We start from the raw sequence: 24,530 nt of genomic DNA on the forward strand, positions 1-24,530 counted from the left end.
AATCTTACTGGAGTGAGATGGTATCTTAGGGTGGTTTTGATTTGCATTTCTCTGACTGCTAGAAATGGTGAGCATTTTTAGGAATTCAATTTTTACTATTTAAATAGCAACATTTTTTAAAGCATTCTTACTAGCCCTAATTCTGAAACATGGGAGTTTTACCTTTTGTGTAATTAAAGGAAGGTTAGAAATAGTAGTGGTGAATTTTTACCAGGTTCAAAAATAATACAGAAAATTGAATATTAAGTTGACATCAAAAATACCACTTCAAGTAACTTGGCTGATTTTCTTTTGATTCACCAGTATATATGTCTAAGAGGAGATCACATTCATAATTCTCCCCATTTATAGGGGAGAGCAACTGAAGCAGATCATAGTAAACTGTGAATTTCTCTTAAATTTGTTATTTATCTTACAAATGCATAGTAATTTTGCACTTATAGTATATATGCAATTGTACTAATGCTTTATATTTCTTAACTTTGAGGAAAACTTATGCTGTAGAAAGATGCACTCATTTTATTATGTGATTCCTTCCACCACTAAATCATTTGACCTGAGAATAAATTACATTATTTTATAGAAAAGCATCCAATCCATTTGAGTCTTTATCACAATCAGCAGCATAAGTCAATGTTTTAAAACTATTTATTGTTTCTATGGCATTTGCCCTATGCAGTGGTATAGTGTTCCACTTTGTAAGTAAATCTAAATTTTATACAAATACAGTGTTGTACTACCACTTCTTCTAATTTAGCCATTTATTTTAAAAGTATTACTTAGTATTTCTTAAATATGTACTTAATATGCTACAGAAATGTATGAAGTAGAAAGCCTATGCTGGCCACACCTGGATACCTCTTCCAGGAGGTGACACAGATACATGGACTGGCAGAACAGATCATATTTTAAAGGAAGCTTGTTCCTTAACAGAACCTGATGATGAATCATTCAGTAAACGCATAATTAAAACTTGCATTAAAAGTCACCTCACTGCCTTTTCTCAAACATAGCCAATCTATAATTTATATATTAATATTACCATGATCAATCTGAGAGAAAAGCTAGCTTTGTCAGGGTTGTGGAACTTAAACATATTTCTTTGGAGTTTCTGTCCAAGTTTCTAGAATTGTTCACATAAAAGCTCAGAAACTGTTGGCTCATTTTTGTGAAACATTATTTCAACTTATTATTAGTTCACAGGAATGGAGAGGGCATGAAGACAAGAAACTGGCTCAGGAATGTTTTACTTAAGGAACTCGGTTATGATTTATACAATGGATTGACTCTTCCTACTATCCAGTAAAGGAATGCATACATTTAAATACTTCAAAACAAAGGAACCATAAATTTTATGCTAACAAGTCATCACCCCAAACTACTTTTGCCTGTGTAATGAAATGACCAAATACATTCACAATGACAGGTAGCCTTGCTTCAGTTCCTTTTGCGTCTTTACCTCTGTAGCAGTGACAAAAAGGTTTAAAGAGGCAAGATGTCAGAACAGACTGGAGTTGAAGTCAGACTATTTAGGTTGGAATTTTAGCTCCACCACACTTAGCCACTCACCATACCCACTTGATTATCGGTACCATAGGAACAATAACACTATTGTAATCTCCTAGAGTTATTATGAAGATTAAAAGAAATAATCCATATTGCAGCACTGAGATAATGTACGGGCTCAATAGTGATTGTTTAGATTTTATTATTATTGATCATATGGAAGAAATAAAGTAGACTACACTCTATAAATTAATTTGGAAATTCCAAAATAAAAATGTCATTTTTTTTCAAAAATGAAAATTAATTTTGACTGATTATCTAGATTCTGCAATGTTCTCAATATCAGGAAAAAAATAAATATAAAAGGTCAGTAGAGGGGCTGGGGATGTGGCTCAAGTGGTAGCGCGCTCACCTAGCATGCATGAGGCACTGGGTTGGAGTCTCAGTACCACATAAAAATAAAATAAAGATATTAAAAAAAAAAGTCAGTAGAACAGAAGTTGATAGATCCCTCTTTTTTATGGTACCAGGATTGAACCCAGGGACATTTAACCAGTGAGTCACATCCCCAGCCCTTTTTATTTTTTATTTTGAGACAGGATCTTGATGAATTGCTTAGGGCCTCATTAAGTTGTTGAGGTGGCTTTGAACTTGTAATCCTCCTGTCTTAGTCTCCTGAGCCTGTGCGATTATAGTTGTGTGCCACCACACTCAGCTAGATCCCTTTTTTAAAAACAGAAATGATAGTGCCTCAAAACAAGTAATTTATTAGGCAGTGGAAACAAATGGCTAAAAGGAAACAATGAATATATCTATGTAAGTAAAGAAAATGGAGAAATTTTATGGTAGTCTGGAAATATATTTGATATTTTCACTGTATTTATTTTTGAAGTATTAAGTTGTTAAAAATATACCAGTACATAATATTCATCTCAGAAAATTTAAAATTGACATAAAATTTTAGATGAATCAAAACTTTGAAAAAAATAAGAATGGAAATATGTTACCATAGCCAAGAAGAAACTGTGATTAATCATGAGATAGTTAAAACTACATTTTATTCAAACGGAATACCTACATACACATAATTTCCTTCATATTTTCTCTCTACTGTTATTAATTAATGAAATTGAAACAGCATAATAAATATTAAGCACTTAGTAAGGTCATTATATGGAAGCCCCCAAAATTATTTCTCCAATTTCAAACTTGCTTTCAATTTGCAAAACAATGGTAAAACATTTCTTTCTTTGGTAGATATGATGATTAGTATTGCGTGTCAATTTGGCTAGATTTAAAACCCAGTTATTTAATCAAATTATAATCTAAGCATTGCTGTGAAGGGATTTTGTAGATATCATTAACATCTACAATCAACTAGTTGAAGGCCTTAACTTGTTTTGTCCTATTGTCCCAGATTTGGAACATACATAAACAGTTAGATATAATATGTAATATAATTACATAACATACAATTATAATAATAAACACACAATTATGTTACAATATAATATTAATTAACATGATGATATATTTAAGCTTTAGATTATCATTTCTAACCTATCTAATGTAGCCATGTAATTTCATTGTAACATTGTTAACATTCCTAGAAAAAGAGAATTCTATTTTAAGAATGCAGTATCAGCTTACTTGAGTTTCCAAACTGTCCACCTCTCCTATAAATATTACACTTTCCAGCACCTACAACTGCTTGAGTCAATTCTTTGAACTACATCTCTACATGTATACCTTTTTCTACATGTCTCTTATTTGTTGCAGAAACCCGATAGGGCCGGTATCAATCACAATCACATTTTCCACAAGTGATTAAGACAGACTAAGCATTTATATTGAAAAGTTTCTTTAGTTTTCAATTATAATCTTGCTAATTAAAATACATTCATAATGTATAATATTTAGCTAATTAAACAGGTATGGATTTCTCAGTATATGCAAACTACTGTGTATATACACATAAGTATATAATTTAATCACAATAAACAGTTCCTACCTTCAATGTGGAAAATATCTACTTACATGTGACAATAGAGCAGCATTAAATTAGGTAAGTGTTGTGATAGACACATACATGGAATGATATCACAGAGCAGAAGCAATGATTCACTGTGACTGAACTGTGGTACATTTGGGAAAATGTGAAGTAAAATGGAGTCAGATGGGTGGGAAGTGGCTGGATATTGGAAGTTCTTGAATGCCTAGCTAAGATATCTGCACTTAGATTTATGACAAGGCATTAATAGATATTGAGTAGAACTTTTACATCATTTTAAATATTGTTCCTTGGCCAGCTTTGGGAAAAGATAACTGAAAAAGCCGGAAATCGGAAGCAGAGGGTTGGAAATCCTCGAAAAGCATATAAAATCTTCGAATATTACAAATTTGATATCTAGAGTCTTCTCTATTTCATGGTCTGTCATCCCATTAATATTGTAAGTCAGCAGTCTTACTACGAAAAGATCAGTTCCCAAAATGGGCATATGCTTAAAGTCATTCTTAAGAAGAATAAGCATTCTTCAAAAATGCCAATAGAAATGATAAAAAGCCACTAAGCTTTTCCTCATTTAAGAAATATACTTCTGAAGGTTCAAAAAAATGAAACAAATGGACAAAGTATATACAAATATTTTCTCGACTTAAAACAAGTTTTAATAGCAATAAGTTAGTATATTTAGAATTCTTTTATTAGGTATTTGTTGATTACTTACTGCCTATATGATAGACATGGTGCTAAGTACTATAGAAATGCAGTTACAAGTGATGAATAAGAAATTATATATAAGTAAAGGTCACACTCATTTTAAATATGGTATGGCACTTATTTTGATGTAGAAAAAATAGTACCTTGTTTGTAGTTGATAAAGTTTTTGGATGAGACAAATTGTATGTATGTTTTAATAAAAATTTAAAAACAATTGAAACATAACATTTAAAGATAAGAGAATGAAGAAAGGTATTTCTTTTACAGATCTGTAATAAGAGATAGATACACAGCATTTCCTATTGTGTTGAAAAGAAATGATGATTCATAAAAAGCATCTTTATTGTTTTTTCTCATTTTCTTCCATTTAAAAAAATAACAATAAAGAATTATTAGATTATGTCTTATTTTCAAAGAGTCTAAAAGCTTTAGCTAGCAACTACCTCTATATTTGAGAATTTACAAAATGCTGGGCAAAACATAAAATGGCAATAGAATACTATAAATAGTATATACAAATGTATCAAGAAATCTTGTGTCTGTAATTTTAATTTTTATAATGGAGATATACCAGGACAAGAAAAATTTAAAATTAATTTGTAAACACTGATGAAGACAATTATAATAATTAGCAGGAATTCACACAAAATAAGTTCTGCCATTCTTGTCTTACCTTTTTTGTAAAAATGTGATCTGTTAGGTCATATGAATCAATTAAAATTTGTCTTGTACTAATATAATATTGATTCTGCTTTTTTAAAAAAATCATCAAAAAACTAGGAAATTGTAGTATGTATAACATTTCTTATCCAGGCTAATATAATAAGGTATGATATATCTTTCAAATTACAGGTAATGACCTACTAGTGTATTATGAAATGAATTTTGTGGGCCAAAATCTGAATTGGGAACAGAAAAGAATAGCATGCCATAGAAACAGAAAATATGAGATAAGAATAAGTATCATTCTATAACTAAATTTTTTGTTTGTGTATGTACAAGGTTGAGATGTAAAATTCACATTTTAGCACAGATTAGAGATAAAATGTTAGAAAAATTCAAACTAATGGGTAAAATTCACAGAGTTTTCCTTAATGTATCACTGTCATTCCGAGGTAGAGTTTCCCCTGGGGAGGTCCACTGAGGTCAGCTTTGGGTGCAGGGGTACTTTAGCATCTTGTCCATGTCCCAGATAATGGAAAGTAGAACACATTAAAATTTTTAGTCATGTCCAGCAGGGAAGTGGTAAAGCAACAGAACCTTCAGAGAACTAGAGTTTCATATGACCTTTGTACACTGATAAACTGGTGAGAATGAGATACTTTTTCAAGTTTTGGTTACATATTTGAAAGGACATAGAGATATTCCTTTTTGATTATCTCAAAATAAGACAGAGCTTCATAGGATTTGCAGTTGGCTCAAGTGAAACATTTTAGGGATTTGAAAAGCAGTGTCTAACTCATTTTTTGCATTAATGAACAAAATGGTAAATAAGTATAAATAGATTTTCAGATTTTTAACATTTTCTCTAGAACATGTAATAGATGGAGTCATAAGCAATTATATTCTGATCTCAGTACTATGCACTATATATAGGTAAAGCACTGGGAATTTATAAAATTAACTACTATATTAATTCCAGAAGTTAAAATAATGTGCCCTATATATATCATAAAACTTCAAATTGTTGTCTTAATTGAATTCAGTCTCATTACTTCTATGCTACTATGGAACATGACATTAAGTATGAATGACTAACATAGTTGAGCTCATCATCAATCATGTTATTGCTCTCATGAAAGCTTTTTATTTTTTAAATAAAATTCCATTTTGTTGAACAAAGACAGGTCCTAACATAACTTAGTGTATGTTTCTTCACTTAACATTCTGATGTAAAGTTCTCAGCGAAGTATCCTGAGAGCTTAATAGGGGCACTACCATTTTAACTTTTTCCTCACTTTATTAGAGGTATATTAAAGAAAGCAACTTTGATGTGTGGAGTCATTCCAAAAAATACCATCATCCATTACACTAGAATAAATACCTTCTCTATTCTATACTTACCTTGCCACATGGTTAATTACAGGAGCAAAGTTGGTTGGCCCATACAGTTGGACAGATTTCAGACTCCTATAATAAGCCTCCATAACCCCTTCAATGCCATCACAGTAGGGATTTTGAGGGTTGCCATTCTGTAGAAAGTTAGAGGGCAAAAAAATTAAAAACTTAATGTCTCAGCCAGGTGTAGTGGTGAATGTCTGCAATCCCAGCAGTTTAGGAGGCTGAGGCAGGAGGATCACAAGTTCAAAGCCAATCTCAGCAACTTAGAAAGTTGCCTCAAGTAACTTAGTAAGATCCTGCCTCAAAATAAAAAGTAAAAATGGAGTGGGGATGTGGCTCAGTGGTTAAGTGCTCCTGGGTTCAATCCCCAGTATCAAAAGAAAAAGTAATGTCTCTGTGAAGATCAAATGAAAAAAAGGGAATAATACACACAGACATACATAAAGTTACTTTTAAGAGATATTCTTTTGTAGACTTTATATAAACAAAAATATAATAAAGTGTTCAATAATATATTAATATATATTACAATGATATAAAATGCATAGACAAGAAAATTCAAATTAATCTTAAGAGAAACAGAATATCACACATTCTAAAATGAATACTGTCTTAATTTCACACATGTTGATAAATATGTAGAGATGAACATATCAAAATTCTGAAAAGCAGAATATCAAAATAGCGGTTACATCCAGGTGGTTAGATAACTGGTGATTTTCATTTCATTCTTTAGCCTATTCTATATTTTTTTTTCAAAAATGCATGCAATGAACATACATTAAAATGAAAAAAAAATTCCAAATGTATAACTTTAATCTATTTTAACTGAAAGAAAGAAAAATGTAAAATATATGCCACATGGACAATTTTCAGATTACAACTGATAACTCCAACTAGAGAAGGGATCAGAGGGATGATAATTTGGAGTGGGAAACATCAAGACAAAGTAAAAGAAAAAATATTTGAAGAAACATATGCACATTGTTCAAGGGAAATGAATATGATACTAATGAGTTCTGATTCTGGGGATGGTACCCAGATGGACAACTTGTAGAGCTTTATCTACCTTCCATGTTCTTGTCATTATTCCATCTGATTCTCCTATTTCCCATTCCACAAATAAAACTAATAATTATTATGAATAACACGTGGTGCACAAAGCTGTGCCCTTTTGCATAGTTGCATAAGACAATAAACAATTATTGTCTCACACCTGGGGAGAATCCACAAACTGCTCAACTGGGTGGCTCTTGAACAGGATCTCTCATGAGGTCAAAATGCTGGCCTGGACTGTAGTTATCTGAATGCCTGACAAGGCTGACGGATCTACTTCCAAGACTCACAAGGCTGTCCATCAGAGGACAGATTGACTCTCCCAGTGCTGCTTCTCATAACATGGCAGCTAACTTCCCCCAGAACTTGTGATCCAAGAGAGATGACAAGGACAAAACACCAAGGGCCTTTCATAAGCTATTTTAAAAAGCAGCATACCATTACTTCTACTTAATTTGCTAGAAACCAGTCACTAAGTATAGCCCACACTCAAGGGAAGGGGAATGAGTCTCCACCTGTGAAGGAGGGGCATATGGAAAATTTTGTAGTTATATTTTGAAACACAGGGATAGTCATTACATTTAAGCACAGTTAGCAATCATTTTGGCCTGAGTGTGCTTATCTTTAAAAAAATCACAAGTAACTGGCAATCTATAATTAAAATTTGTTGAATTTTATATGCCAAGTTTTAAAGTATTTACATATATAATTTTTATAATAACCTCTAAAAAGGTAGCTTAAAGTACTGTCATTATCCCTGCTTTATAGATAAAGGAACTGAGGCACTGAGATCATCGTATGCCCAAAGTTACACAACACAAATAGGAGATCTAAGATTTGAAATTTAGTTAGTCTAACTCCAAGGCTCACTCTCTTAATCACCATTACATCACCACATTATGAAACCCTAAACTTTTCGCAAAGTTGGAGAACTTGGAAACTGAGCCAGAAATTACCAACTACTTCAATTTTGTCATTTGTAAGAAAAGGATTTTTAATCATTTTTTCCTTTTATTATTCTCTCTTCAGTTTTTATTAACTCTCACATAATGTTTTACATAAAAAATTATAAAAGACCTCTGTGAATTATAAAATTGGTTACACAGATTATTTGAAATTAAAGTGTAAGAGTTTAACATTTAGCACAAAACAGTTGATGATTGGTTTTGATGTTAATCTGAGCTGGCCTATTTAACCTTCTTTTAAGTAAGATTTTTATGGTGCTCTTTTCCCTTGATAAGATATGAAACTAATTAAAATTAAAACTCATTACCAATTTTGAACATATAGAAATGTAGTATGTATCTGCCTTAAGGGAACAATTACAAACTAGGATAGTTCTGAGCTACTTTTTGATCAGCATTTTAACATTTTACTGGGGGTTTTTATTTCTTTTTCTTTTCTTTTCTTCTTTTTTTTTTTTTGAGAGAGAAGAGAGAGAAAGAAAAAAAAAGAGAGAATTTTTTAATATTTATTTTTTAGTTTTCGGTGGACACAACATCTTTATTTATTTATTTATTTTTTTATGTGGTGCTGAGGATCCAACCTAGCGCCCTGCGCATGCCAGGCGAGCCTACTAAGGCTTCAGCCACATCCCTAGCCCCAGGGGTTTATGGGGCTATGAAACTATTTCCTTCTTTTCCTCTAAAACTGAAATTACAACAAGGCTCATGTTTTGTTTTGTTTTTTTCTTTTGGTAGTGGGAAGATAATCATTAGACCCTATTCACCACATGGATTGGTTTAAGCTTTGATTTCTGAATTCTTCCTAAACCATAAGTTGCTCTAAGGTTTCTTCAAATGGCTTAAATGATAATAAGAATGTGTTGTAATATAAAATCATATCTTCTTTTTCACATGTGCTCTGTATTATGTCAGGATTATTTTAAATATTTTACGGCTACTCAAAGGAGATTTTTCTTTTTTAAAAAAATATTTTATAGTTACTGATACATCTTTATTTTTTATTTATTTATATGCAGGGCTGAGAATCGAACCCAGTTCCACACACATGCCAGGCAAGTGCACTACTGTTGAGCCACAGCCTCAGGCCCAAGGAGATTTTCTTTTTAATGGTAAAGTTGTAATGAGTTACAAAGGATTTTTAGTCTGCTTAAAAACTAATTTCTTTAAACAATTATACATGGAATCAATTTTTGCTTGTTAAAAGATATTGAAATGAATATATACGTGGCTCTTGCATAAAAGAGCTAGATAAAAACTAGATGTTTTTAAAATTAAATTCACTTAATTCTGTTGTTTATTAATGAAGGAGGCAAAGGATGCCCTACTTCATAACTTATTTTTAATTAATAACTTTTCATATTATAAAATTATGAATATTGAGTTGTAAATATGTAGAAAAGAATAAAGAACTGAAGTCAAATGAGCAATAATTCCACCACAGAAACCTACCTGGCTGGAAGTGTCTAAGCTCTCATGCCTTTCCCTCCCCATGGCTGCCTCAGGAATCCTACTGAGATTTAGATTCAGTTCCATGCAAGAAACCCATAGCATCTATTGCTGCCTGTAGCCTATAACAGTTTTCAGCAGGGCTAACAAGCTGATAAGACACTGAAGAGAAGCTGTTAGAGGCTATTGCTGTGCTATAAAATATATCTGTTGTTGCTTGGAAATTTTCTTTTCTATGGGAAAAATGTGGGAGAATTATTCCTTTTATTCAACCAACAAACATCTTTTGAGCTTTTATTTTATGTATGTATAGTGCAGTGTTAAAAACAGTTGTTTATTAAATTGTTAGTGTTTAGCTGGAAGAAAGATATCTATGTAAAAATTAAAATGTACAGATTTCTATAAATGCCAAAATAAGTGAAAGGTATGCAAGAGATTTAGACATTTAGAAGGAGCTATCACTTGGACAGGAGTAGCATTTCTCTGCTGATCAATGTGGAAGCCTTTCTTTTTAAAGGTCCCTGGCCACATGCCCATTGGAAATATTCTTCTAGAACTCCACATGATTGCATTTTAGAATAGCCCTACAAGGAGTCATCAAAAGTTATAAAGAGAGGGGAGAGATGACTCATTCTTTTTACAACTTGAAGTTTTAAAACTGTAGGAAATTCTTTCTTTCCTTTCCCATTCCCTTTTCTTTCCCCATGGTATCTATTCTTATACATTCGTCACATTAAAGACTCAGTTTATCTGAGGCTTTGTTGATAAACAAAAGCTCAATTTCAACATCAGTGCTAGCCAAAATCACTCACTAGGAATTATTTTATTTTCAAATATGCCTCCTTTGCCATCTGAAAAAAAATCGATTTGGTGAAATAGTGACTATATCTCAATCTCACTATATGTCAATATCTCATTACATTGGCAGTTAATGTACATCATATATTTTTACCATGGAGATATGAGGGTTGGTTACTACTATGTAGTCATTTATTGTCAGATTGTTACAGGACTCAAGCTTTTGTATTTGCCATGTTTGGTACCTCTCTCTATTACAGTGATTTAGGATGAGGTTAATGTAATGTGTTAGCAGACATCATACCAAATATCTCATCCAAGACCTACTTAATCCTCATTAGTCTTACTTATCCAAGAAAACAAAAGTGTGCTGAAAAAAATTAAAGTAATACCATTGTTACATAATACTAAATGGAAGCATTCAGATCATCACCATCCACATAACCATTATTTTTATCATCAATTTAGGAGACTAGGCTTCATTCATAGATTTCAGAGGGTAGGATACCTATGCTGAAAGATTTGAATTGTGTTAGAAGAAAAGCTTAAGGTGAAAAATAATAATAATAAAAAATCTTTCCTTACAAGTAGATCTCTGTATAAGTTTGCCTACATGGAGTGAATACAGAGGTAGAAAAAAGCAGAGCCGAGGAAAGTAGGAGAGATTATAAAGAAAAAATTATACACAAGGGTGAAAAAAAAGTGTAGAGGGAAAATTAATAAACCTCATTTAGTTTAACACAATTATTCCTTTTCCTAGGTTTCAAAATAGCTCATGACCTTTTTCCTGAGGCACTTAAGACTTAGGATCACATGAATGATTTTCATGGTTTTATAAATTTCTGGGAGATTTTAATTCTCTAAGACCCAACAAAATACAAACAGACACTCATTTTTATTTGACACTGAGAGTGTGACATGTGGGCTATTTCATGGAAGAAAGAATTAAACCCTGCAGCAACCTTCCCAGAAAGTGTCTGGGTGACAGAATAGAAAAGCAAGAATAAGTACAGAAATAAAAATACTCTTCTCAAAACATATTTGACCAAGATGAAATGAATCATATCAAAGCATTTGGAAATATCATTGTGTTGATAAAGCATGCATCTGAGTGACAGGATGAGAGTGATTTCATAGGATACAGTTTGGTAGCAGCTAGGAGCCCAGATCCTGAAAAAAGACTGAATGAAGTTCAAGTCCTATCCTTTGGAACTCTGGTTAATTTCTAAGCCTCTGAATTTGACATATACAACTCTTGGGGGTACTCTCCTCACTGGGTCAATCGGAGAAGTGCAATGTATCTGCCATGACATATCTAACTCCCAGGAGTTACAAAGATTACAGAAGATAATAAGTATAAAGTGTATGCCTCAATAGTGATTATGGAGTCCCAAATCACATACCATCTCACTGAATCAAGACCACTTAACCCGCCCTGTTTTACCTACTCAAGAAAAAAAAAAGGGTTTTGAAAAAAATAATCATAATGTATAAAGTTGACACATTATCATCATCATTGACCATAATTATTGTTGCTCTCTTCATCAATTTGGGAGACTATTTTTCATAGGGTTTAAAGAGCTCTGTTTCAGTCCATTGTGAATTACAACAGCAGCATACCTGAAGCTGGTAATTTATAACACAGAATGCTATGTCCTCATATGACAGAGGTAGAAGGGTAAGAGACTGAGTGCTAGCCTAAGTTTCTTTTATTAAGGCTTTAATTCCATTAGACTCTCAAGGTCTAATCAATCCTTAAATTCTTAAATTCCCATCTTCTGATGCTATTCCATTGGCAACACCAGAGTTTTGAAGAGGACCCATTTAAACCATAGCAATCTCTATCCTATACGTGTTATTTTGGGATCAAAGAACAGATAAAAATGCAAATTAAAAAATCCTTCCTTAGCAGTTTATATCTGCATTGGTGTAGTTACATGGAATGAATGAGGATGTAGAAGCAGAAAACGAAATAATTAGAGGAAAAGAGAAAAAAAAATCACACATAGGATGAGAATTATCATTTGTAAGAAAAATTAATAAGCTTCATTTAGTTTAACATAGTCATTCCTTTCCTCAGGTGTGAAGAAAGGTGGTAATTAAGATAGCCAGGCATTCTCTGATATTCCTCCCACTGAGAGGTGAAAATTAATTTCCCTACCTTAAACTTGGGATGGCCTCAGTAACTTACGTAAAGAATAGAGACTTCTACATCTATGCTATGAATGGCCCTGGAGTTTCTGTCTCAGACTTAAATACTCATTTTGGGCCATGTGACCACGATGAGGCCACCATGTAAGGATGAAGCCCACAACAACCTTGGATAGACCAGATCTAAAAGGGGAAAGATGTCCAGGAAGCCTCAGCCCTTTCAGCCATCTCAGCCCAGGCACTGGACATGAACTCAGATGAAAAAGCGATAGTAGGGAACACACGCACCCCTGGATACTTGACACAGAGAAGACCCGAGGAATTCAACCAACAGGAGAACTGAAGTTCAGAAGTATGGCCCTAACCAACAAATGCAGCTCTCTCGCCATTCAAGTCATAGCAGCTGAGGCCCCAGCTATTGAAAAGGAGAAATGTGCTACTCCACATTTCTGACCCACAAATTGTGAGCATAAAGGAATGATGTTGTCTTATGCCTCAAAGTTTTAGGGATGTCTGTTATGCAGCAACAGAAAAAGAAGAGACCTCCAATTTATAAATTAGAAACACTTCAGTTAGATTTACTCATCGTCTAATTTATCTTCGTTTTCCATTAAGATCACATTTCTAAGTCAACTATTTACCAAAATGAAGCTGACTCTATGGTTATGAAAGTTTGTGCACAAATGAGTAAAGAATAAGCAGAAAATCAATGTTAAAATAGCTAACATATGAATTTTTCAAAATACCAAATCCCTTTGGTATATTCTTACCAAAGCAAATTCATGAGATATCCTTCCATCTGGAGGCAGCTTTGCACCAAACCCCAGAGCAGGGAACATCTTATCACTGTCATAGTCTTGGACGATTTCTCCCACTGCTTTCAGCGCCATGCCATAGGCGTTCAGCTGGTAAGGATTCATGTAGTGGAGAGAAGTGGGCTGGGCAGGGTTGCCTGACAACAGAAAATGTATTGCAAGCATAAGTCATCAGGCTAAGGATATTTTTAAACAACATTGTTCTCTGATGTCCATTTCAGAATAAAATATTCAAAATCATGATTTCCTGCCTATTTCCATAGTGTGTCTAATAGTTTCATTTTTGATGGATATTAAGATACAGGTTGAATTCTTATGCCTACAGTCAGAGGACCAAAATGATTTATGCGTTCAATAATTGTAAGCCCTTCCTAAAATATAACTATAAATATAAGTTGAACTTTGGAGAACTATCCCAATTTGTCATTCAAGAAAAGCAGAGCACAGTGATTTTCAAATTCAAGGTGATTAAATACGTAGATTGGAAACATATTCAGACTTGCTAACTAGACAGTAGGTTAGGAGCCAGTGGCCCAGAGGTAAGTCTCTCCATTTCCAGGAGAACATCTGTAAAATAAATCCTCCCTTAGTGATATCTGGGAGGACAAAATAAGGTTATGTGTTTGAAAGTGATTAAAATTAAAAAAAAGTATCACAGAATTGTAGGCTTAACTATTATTGTTATTATTGGTTGGGTTATCCATAAGGTTTTATATTTCTAAAATGCTTGTTCTATATAGGGGATGCATCTGAATGGAGATGACCTTGAGAGCGAATGTAAAACACCACTCAGACACACTGAAGTTCACACTGAGTCACCTTAACTGCCAGCACAAAGGCAGCCTCCAAGTCCATTCAGTATCTTAAGTGAAAATGGAAAGTTTGATTGGACTTGTAATAGCTCATACGACTCTATTCCACATTAAACCAAGGCCCAAAGAAGGAAGGCCTTGAGACATTTAAGGGGGGAAAAATAACAATAAATACTTGCAATTCAGAGAGAAACAAAATAAAAGAGAGATTCCTCTTGGTTTATAATACATATAACTACACAAATGCATTTGTATTTCCAAAAGGTTACCAGCATTCACATGTTGGTTCTGCATGACGAAATTTCTAAGACAGTCTTCTATAGATGTCTTTAAGGTTCACCTCAACTTGACTGACTTTTGAATGGTTTCTTCCTGACTCTAGGACCCTGACCTCACTTTTCTTACAGCATTTGCTTTAGAAAACTTGCAACTGTAAATTCTTTCTTTCCCTCTCAAAAAGGAAAAATTCTATAACCATGAAGTATCTTCCTTAAGAAGCTGGGGGGGGGGCATTCCTTTGAAATACAATCATTTAAAAATACAGTACTACTATCTTCCAGTTTCTGCATATTTAAGAGGCTGCTTTCAATAAGAGCCAATCAGCAAACACAGAGGCCTGCTCACATAGACCAATCTCCTAGTTAATGTCCCACTAAATCACCCTAGCATTCAAATCCCTCCAGCCTTTTGCTTCAGAGCCCCAGAGTTCAATTTTTTTCTCTTCTTAACTCTTGATTATATTATTAAATTGCTATAATTCTGAATAAAGTCTTCCTTTTCTTTTTAATTCATCCAGTACAATTTTTTCTGTTATGTCCTTCTAAAGTAGGGACTTTGTCATTTGGTCAAAAGTCTACTTTAGTCAGAAACAGGAATACCATTAAAGGACTAAATGGTTATTTAATGCAACTCTCAAATAATGGTGGCAATATGACAAATAATTATATTTCTCTAAAAAAACAAAAAAACCCAAACCATTAGAATCCCAGCATGCTTAATATCTTAACCTCTCATGTGTAGCAGGACCCTACCCCTCTCAGCATCTTTATCTGAACCATCTCCATTGTATACCAATGATACTTCCCTCTCCTCTCTACAGACTTCTCAAATTTCCACCCTGTCCTGAAAATAACTTTCTTCTCTTCCAGCTTATGTCTTCTGTGTACCAAACAACGTTCTTCTTTAGCTTGGCCCTTGCTATCTTTTCTTTTATATCCTTATGGCTCTGATGGCTCTGATGTTCTGCACTACAAAATTTGGCAATTAAAAAATTAACTGCCAACTCCAAGAGTCTCTGACCATGTTTGTCTTTCCTCTATATCTGCAATGGTATTTATACAGAATGAACTGTAATAGGTTAATATGATATATTCACAATAACAGGGAATCTAACATATATTGAACATCTTATTTCATATCTCACTTAAGCATTTCAACAAACCAATGGCATGGGTAATTTTATTATACCCATCTTTCAAATTAAATAACTTGCTCTAAATCATATAGCGTAAATAATTGGTAAAACTAGAATATGAATTTAAGCAGTCAGATTCCACAGCTCTTGACCTTAGTTATCATTCTTTACTTAAGGTATTTACAATAGTTTTAAGCCTAGAATAATATCACACTTAAGCTGATTTTATTTTAGAGATAACACCAGGCGTTTGTAAGAACATTAGACTTAAATAGACTTTTAGCTGCTTACTGAGACATAATTCACATCATTTGTAAATTACAATTCTATCATTTTTTACTACAATATACTCACAGATATGCACAACCCTCATTACAATCAATTTTAGGACATTTTCATTGCTTCAAAAATAAACCCTGTACTCATTAGCTATTGATCCCTTATCATCCACCCCAGCTGTAAACAGTGAATGTCTTTCCTGATTTTCCTAATCCAAATATGTCATACAATGGCATCCCATAATATGTGGTCTTTGTGACCAGCTTGTGATTTCAACATCCGTCTATGTTGTAGCATGCATCAGTTCTTCACTCCTGGTTATTGTGGATCAATATCCATTGTATGAATACACTACATTTTGTTTATCAATTTATCAGTTGACAGACATTTGCATTGTTCCCATATTTTGGCTATTTTGCTGCTACAAAAATCCACTGGCAAGTTTTTCTGTCCACGTTTTCACTTCTCTTAGACATATATCCAGACGCAAAACTGCTGGGTTGTATGGTAACTTTTTATTTAACAATTTGACTAACTGTGTTTTCCTAAGTGGCTGCATCATTTTATGTACCCATTCATAATATTATAAAATATCTGGTTTCTTCACATCCTGACCAATACTGATTATGGCCAACTAAATAGTTGTGAAATCTTACACTTTGATGTCTATTTCTTGAAGTCTATGCATGCCAAGAATGTATTCATGTGTTTACTGGTCATTTGTATACCTTACTTGTAACAATCTCTACTCAGATTCTTTGCCTATTTTTAAAAATTTGGTTATTTTTCTTATTCAGTTAGAAGAGCTCTTCATAGTCTACGGCCATACCACCCTGAACGCATCCGATCTCATCTGATCTCAGAAACTAAGCTGGGTCGGGCCTGGTTAGTACTTGGATGGGAGAAGAGTTCTTCATATATTCTAGATACAAGACCTTATAGGATGTATGCTTTGTAAATATTTCTCCCATTCTGCAGTTTGTCTTTTCACTTTCCTGATAGTCTCCTTTGGAACAAAAGTGTTTTAATTTTGATGAAATTCAATTTATCTATTTTTTCTTATTGTTCATGTTTTTTGGTGTCACACTTAAGAATCAACTGCCAAATGCAAGATACAACCTGTTTTCTATAAGTTTAGCTCTTACATTTACATCTGTGTTCCATTTTGAGACTTTTTTTTTTAAATCTCATAGAGGTAAGAGTCTAACTTCATTCTTCTGCATGTCTATTCAGTTGTCCAAGCACCACTTTTTAAAAAGATTATTATTCTTTATCCAGACATGGCATCTAGGTTGATTCCACAATTTAGCTATCGTGAATTGTGCTGCTATAAACACTGTATGGTTGTATCACTGTAGTGTGCTGTTTTTAAGTCCTTTGGGTATGGATGGAAGAGTGGGATAGCTTGGTCAAATGCTGTTTCCATTCTACCTTTTCCAAGGAATCTCCATACTGCTTTCCAGATTGGCTGCACCAATTTGCAGTCCCACCAGCAATGTATGAGTGTGCCTTTTCCCCCACATCCTCACCAACACTTATTGTTGTTTTTATTTCTAATAACTGCCATTCTGACTGGAGTGAGTAGTTTTGATTTGCATTTCTCTAATTGCTAGAGATTTTGAACATTTTTTCATATATTTTTTGATTGATTTTTATATCATCTTCTGAGAAGTATCTGTTCATTTCCTTGGCCCATTTATCGACTGGGTTATTTGTGGGGTTTTTTTGGTGTTAAGTTTTTTTTTAATATTTCCTAGAGATTAGTGCTTTATCTTATGCACATGTGGTAAAAAATTGCTCCCATCCTGTAGGCTGTCTCTCTTCACCTCACTGATACTTTGTTTTGCAGAGAAGAAGCTTTTCAGTTTGAATCCATCCCACTTATTGATTCTTGATTTCATTTCTTGCACTATGGGAGTCTTGTTAAGAAAGTCAGGTCTAATCTGACATGATGAAACTCTGATACACACACACACACACACACACACACACACTGGAATATTACTCATCATTAAAAGAAAATAAAATCATGGCATTTTCAGGTAAATGAATGGAGTTGGAGAATACCATGCTAAGTGAAGTAAGCCAATCCCCCCCAAAACCAAAGGCTGATATGTGGATGCTGATTTATAATGGGTGTGTGTGGGGGGGCATGGGAGGAATGGAGAAACTTTAGATAGGGCAAAGGGGAGGGAGAGGAAGAGAGAGGGATTGGGGATAGAAAGGATGATGGAATGAGGTGGACATCATTACCCTAAGTACATGTATGAAGACACAAATGGTGTGAATCTACTGTGTGTACAACCAGAGAAATGAAAAATTGTGCTCTATATGTGTACTATGAATTGAAATACATTCTGTCATATATAAAAAATAAGAATAAATAAGTAAATTTTAAAAAATTCTTATTCTTTCCCTCATTGAATTGTGTTGGTATCCTTGAAATCAGTTAACTTAAATTGAGTTGTTTTTTTTTTTTTTTTTTTTTTGCTTTTTAAAAAATTTTTTCATTATAGATATACAGGACAGTAGAGTGTATTTTGACATATTCTACATATATGGAGTATATCTTATTCTAATTAGAATCCTATTCTTGTGTTTTAAATTTTATTGATCTTATATCTATTTTTATGCCACCATCAGACTGTCTTGATCACTGTTGTTTTATAGTAAATTTTAGAAGTTGAAAATGTGAATCTACCTAGGTGATCTTTTTTAAGTTTTCTTTGCCTTTTCTGGATCCCTTGCAATTCCTTTATAATTTTCAATATGAATTTTCCACTCCTCAAAGAAAAAAATGGCCTTTGGAATTTCAATAAATATTGAACTCAATCTGTCGATCATTTTGAAGAATACTTTGATCTTCACAATATCAGGTCTTCTAATTCAGAAACATGGCTATATTTTTATTTATTCAAAATATTTAATTTCTTTTGACAATATTTTCAGAATATAGTTTTCAGAGTATAAATTTGATGCTTATTTTATTCAGTGTATCACTAATCATACCATTTCTTTTGATGCTATTATAAATAAATCTGTCTTCATTTTTTTGGTACCAGGAATTGAAACAAGGGACACTTAAAGACTGAACCATATCCCCAGCTCTTTTTTATTTCTTATGTTGAGACAGGGACTCTCTAAGTTGCTGAAGCTGGCTTTGAACTTGTGATCCTCCTGCCTCAACCTTCTGAGCCACTGGGATTACAGGCATGCACCACTGCACCTGGCTTGGAATTGTCTTCTTAATTTCATTTTAAGATCATTCCTTAGATGGGCATATTAAAAAATTGATATATATATCAATTTAGACTTTTCTATATATAAGATCAAGTTACCTGCAAATAGAGTTTCAGCTGTTCCTCACCATTCAGGATATTTTAAGTTTCTTTTTCTTGCCTAACTTTCATGGCCACAGCCTCCAGAACACTGTTGAATAGAAGCAGTGAGAGCAGATATCCTTGGGTTGCACTCAGGAGGAAAGCATTTAGCTTTTCACCAGGAAGTATAAGGTTGGTTTTGCGTTTTTCCAAGACTCCCTTCATAAGGTCAGAAAATCCCTCTACAGTTCTAGTTTGTTGGTTGTTGTTACCATGAAAATGTGTTGGGCTTTGTCAAATGGTTTTTCTCTATCAGTTGGGAGTTACATGGCTTTTGCATTCTAATTTTTTTAATGGTTGTTCAAAACATTACAAAGCTCATGACATATCATCTTTCATACATTTGATTCCAGTGAGTTATAAGAACTCCCATTTTTACCCCAAATACAAATTGCAGAATCACATCTGTTACACATTCACATTTTTACATAATGCCATATTAGTGACTGTTGTATTCTGCTGCCTTTCCTATCCCCTACTATCCCCCCTCCCCTCCCCTCCCCTCCCCTCCCCTCCCATCTTCCCTCTCTACCTCATCTGCTGTTGTTCAGTTCTCTCCCTTGTTCCCCCCCTTTCCCCTCACAACCTCTTATATGTGATTTTGTATAACATTGAGGGTTTCCTTCCGTTTCCATGCAATTTCCCTTCTCTCTCCCTTTCCCTCCCACCACTCGTCTCTGTTTAATGTTAATCTTTTCCTCATGCTCTTCCTCCCTGCTCAGTTCTTAGTTGCTCTCCTTAAATCAAGGAAGACATTTGGCATTTGTTTTTTAAGGATTGGCTAGCTTTACTTAGTATAATCTGCTCTAATGCCATCCATTTCCCTGCAAATTCCATGATTTTGTCATTTTTTAGTGCAGAGTAATACTCCATTGTGTATAAATGCCACATTTTTTTTTTATCCATTCATCTATTGAAGGGCATCTAGGTTGGTTCCACAGTCTAGCTATTGTGAATTGTGCTGCTATGATCATTGATGTGGCAGTATCCCTATAGTACGCTCTTTTAAGGTCCTCAGGGAATAGTCTGAGAAGGGCGATAGCTGGGTCAAATGGTAGTTCCATTCCCAGCTTTCCAAGAAATCTCCATACTGCTTTCCAAATTGGCCGCACCAATTTGCAGTCCCACCAGCAATGTACAAGTGTACCCTTTTCCCCACATCCTCGCCAGCACTTATTGTTGTTTGACTTCATAATGGCTGCCAATCTTACTGGAGTAAGATGGTATCTTATTAATAGAGTATATTACATTATTTGATTTTTTAATATTAAAGGAATCTTGCAATGCTGGGATAAATATTTTGTCAGAAGATATAATTATCTTTATATGTTGCTGGATTCAGTTTGTTAGTATTTTATTGAGGATATATACCTCTGTAACTAAAAGAAATACTGATCCTTAATGTCTAGCTTTGGCATTAAAGCAATAATAACTCGTAGAATAAACTAGGGAAACTACCATTTTCTTTCTTTTTTATGCAAGAGTTTGTGAAGAATTGGTATTAATTCTTTAAATATTTGATGGAATTTACCAGTGAAGCTGTCTGAGTGTCATGGCAGATACACATTGAGGACAGATTTTTTTTTTTAAATTACTAATTCAATCTCTTGTTACATATCTATTCAGATTGTCTATTTCTTCTTAAATAAGTTTCCGTAGTTTGTGTCTTAATCGACATTTATTTGCTTCTCTTAGTTGTGCTAAAATTTATCAGTTCAAAAAAAAAAAGCAAGTTTTTAAACCAATTGCCTTTATTACTTCTGTTTCATATTGTACTGAATGAGTAAAAATCACTAACTTGAAATCATAATACTAGAGAATAAACTCAATATACAGTGACAGGAGAACCGAATTACAGTTTGGTCTTCTCATCTGCAGTTGTACCTCTAGGACTAATCTTTTTATTAGTAAAAAGAGTTTCTGGTTCTCAGTTTCCTCATTTGCATAAGAGAAGGGTGGATTAAGTGACCTCCTATGGTGCAGTTTTCCCAAAAAATTCTGTTATTTTGTGAAATACGAATAAATTTAAGAGAAATATGAAGTAAAGATCTTACAATGTGAAAGCCATGGGAAAATAAGTAATTTTTTTAAAAAAGAAATAACCCTAAGGATGCTCCTCAATTGATGATTGAATAGTGTTTATGTCGCATGTTTACTGGGATATAAGTTGAAAAATATCATAAATAAAGAATGTATTTAGTACACGGAACCTACTGAATATTATGGACTAGCAACTCAGCACACTCCAGAGAACCAGGCATTCATCCTCATGGTTGTGTGGTGGACTGGGAGTGGAGGTTGCCTAGCACCAGGAGGGGATACTGTTCCACATATCTTCAGCCCAAGAAAAGAACAAAATGCAAAATTGAAAAGTGGTTTCTGCTAAATGTATTATAATATAAATATATAATATAAATATATAATAAAAATAAAAAATATATAATATAAAGGTATTATAAATGTTCCATACCTTTTTAGAGTTGAAAAAAAAATGTAAGTCAAAACCTTGTAAGTTGGAGACCAATGGTAGACAAATAAAACTAGTTGCCACTTCTGGGAAAGGATAATGAATTTCATGATCTTGTGATATCTAACAATGAATTTCAAATGGTTGGTCTACTTGAAACAAAGTTGGTTCCAAATAAGATTAAAAGTATACTAATTTTCTTTCTTAAAATGTTTCATACATGAATTACGAATATTCAGTCATGGAATATCATATGTCAGTCCCAGTTAATTAACTAGATATAAATATGTTAATATGAGTAATTCTTAAAAATAAATGAGTAAAAATTAACCAACTTGTGCAAGGTACATGTACTGTTAAATTAGATCTATATAGATTAGAACACACAAAATTACTACAAAAATGAGGATTATAATTAGACACACATCAGAATTATACTTATATATGGAAAAGAGTAAAGGGTATATGAATGGGCCAGAGATAGACAATGAGATTAACGATTTCTAAAACTTGAATTCTTCTTAAATACATGTGGAACAAAAAGGACAATATTTCAACATTTAATAAATCTGTTATGTATCTTTGTGACAATTTTTTTGTAGTCTGTTAAATATCTTAACTTTTTGTAATGCTAACAATATAGGAAAATCTATTTTTTTTTTTTTTTTGGTACTGAGATTTAACTCGACCACTGAGCCACATCCCCAGTCCTATTTTGTATTTTATTTAGAGACAGGGTCTCACTGAGTTGCTTAGCACCTTGCTTTTGCTGAGGTTGGCTTTGAAATTTCGATCCTCCTGCCTCAGCCTCTTTAGCCACCGGGATTATGTGCCACTACACGTGGCCTATGTGATTTTTTTTTTAATGAAAATCTTCAGAAGTATGTAAAGATACAAATGAAATACCTAACTCTCATAAAAATAAAAATGTATTTTTCACTTAATTGGTGATAGCTTTTATCAGGGAATAGTCTTAATACTCACCATTTGATGCTGTAAAATCAATAGCCACTGTGAAGTTGATTTGTGTTCTAGAATATAAATAAATGAGAATCATTAATAAGCAAATAAGTGCACAAAAGGAGTTTGTTTTCCATTTGTGTTATATTTTTTAGTGTGACTAAGTTTCTTAAATGTTACTTATATGCAAATATATTACAATATACATTGGATAACATTAGATAGACAGTTTTACAATATAAAAACTTGATAAAAATACTGTTGATAAAAATATATTCATACTACATACAATAAAAAAATTAAAGTCCTAGGAATAAAAGTAACTTGTATTTTTTACCACAATAACTATGGGAATAGCTCACAGTGAAGAAGTCAAATTGCAAATATTTTCCAGTTTCGAATGCCAGTATTTATTAGTAATTTACATTAAGATCAAAATTATTTTGTAGTCATCATACTACACCTTAAAGTACTGCATTGCTAAAACCATTTCTAAAGATATTGCTTAAACTAATTTTCTTTCAGCAATCCTGAAAGTAGGATTCTCTTCTATTTTCTTTAGAAATCAAGAACTCCAGGTACATATTCATCTCTAATTGCAGTATTCCTCTATGTGTATATATGTATACTCATTCATCATAAATATGGAGATGTTAATGAGATCTGTCATATATTTTAAAAATTATCAGCCCAGGTAATTAACAAAACTATTTTACTGAATTAGTCAGATTTTTGTGTTTTTTACTATGTTAGCTTTTTTTTTTTTTTTTCTCATTTAGAAACCAAACAGGTGGCATTCACCTAAAAAATTTACTCAGGAATATTTATGGCTCCTTCTGTTAAGTAATTTCATCTCTTTCTTACCAAAGAAGACATCAAACACATAAATAATGATGATGATATGATTATTGTAATAACTATAGTCATAGTTATTATAACTATAACTATAATCATTATTTTTATAATCATAAAAATAATTCCTATTAAAAAGGAAATCATTTGAAAAGATGATACTTGGACTATTGTTTAGCCAAAATTACTTTTGACACATTGAACAACCGATGCAAGGCTTCAAAGTTTGGAAATGTTGGATAAATGATGATGATGATGGAATTTAAAAAATAATCTGGCTCAAGGTACCTTGTTCTCTTAGCAAAAAGTATGACAATATTTCCTTCTTTCTCCAAAAATTCAGTGTAAATACTTAAATACTAATCAGGGATTTAATCAAATTCATTCATTCTTTTCCCTAAACAATTGAAAAACCTTTTGTGGTTACACTTAACAAAAACTAATGTAGATTTCCTTTATATTCCCTTATATGATAACTTCTCTTCGAAGTGGAAATCAAGTTTGTAGTCTAACAATACAGGCTAACATGGAACAAAACACTAACCAATATGAACCAAAGTGCATACAAACTTTCAAAAAAAGAATACAGTGAGACTTTTGGGAGAACATTTCCAAAATCCTTTGAGGGCTTGAAAAGAACAGTCCTCAGCAGTACACACCTTCGCCATGCAACTTCTTATGAACAAGTGACCATAATTCAGGGTAGGATACTGTATCTTAGAAAAGGTATGGTTTTTGAATTGGAAAGGACAGGGATTAAGTCCCAGCAACTCAGTTGGTGACCTCAGCCAACTTTGAGGGCAGGTTCCTGGCACACAGTAACAAAAAGAAAACTGAAAGATAACTACA

General features: G+C 33.1%; 1 protein-coding gene across 1 annotated transcript in view; it reads right to left on the bottom strand.

Annotated features, from left to right (window-relative positions):
• The window catches only part of Cpne8 (copine 8), a 195,612-nt gene that overhangs the window by 18,588 nt on the left and 152,494 nt on the right, over positions 1 to 24,530 (bottom strand). Inside the window, exons 14-16 of the mRNA XM_046436155.2 lie at positions 22,854 to 22,900; positions 13,473 to 13,654; positions 6,290 to 6,417 (exon numbers count right to left, since the gene is read on the bottom strand). Coding sequence (XP_046292111.1) covers positions 6,290 to 6,417; positions 13,473 to 13,654; positions 22,854 to 22,900 — 357 coding nt within the window. The remainder of the gene's footprint in view (positions 1 to 6,289; positions 6,418 to 13,472; positions 13,655 to 22,853; positions 22,901 to 24,530) is intronic.

This window comes from Marmota monax, unplaced genomic scaffold (assembly GCF_021218885.2).
Source record: "Marmota monax isolate L192 unplaced genomic scaffold, Marmota_monax_Labrador192_F-V1.1 WCK01_AAM20220418_F8-fsc00012, whole genome shotgun sequence".
In the NCBI taxonomy this organism is placed as follows: Eukaryota; Metazoa; Chordata; class Mammalia; order Rodentia; family Sciuridae; genus Marmota; species Marmota monax.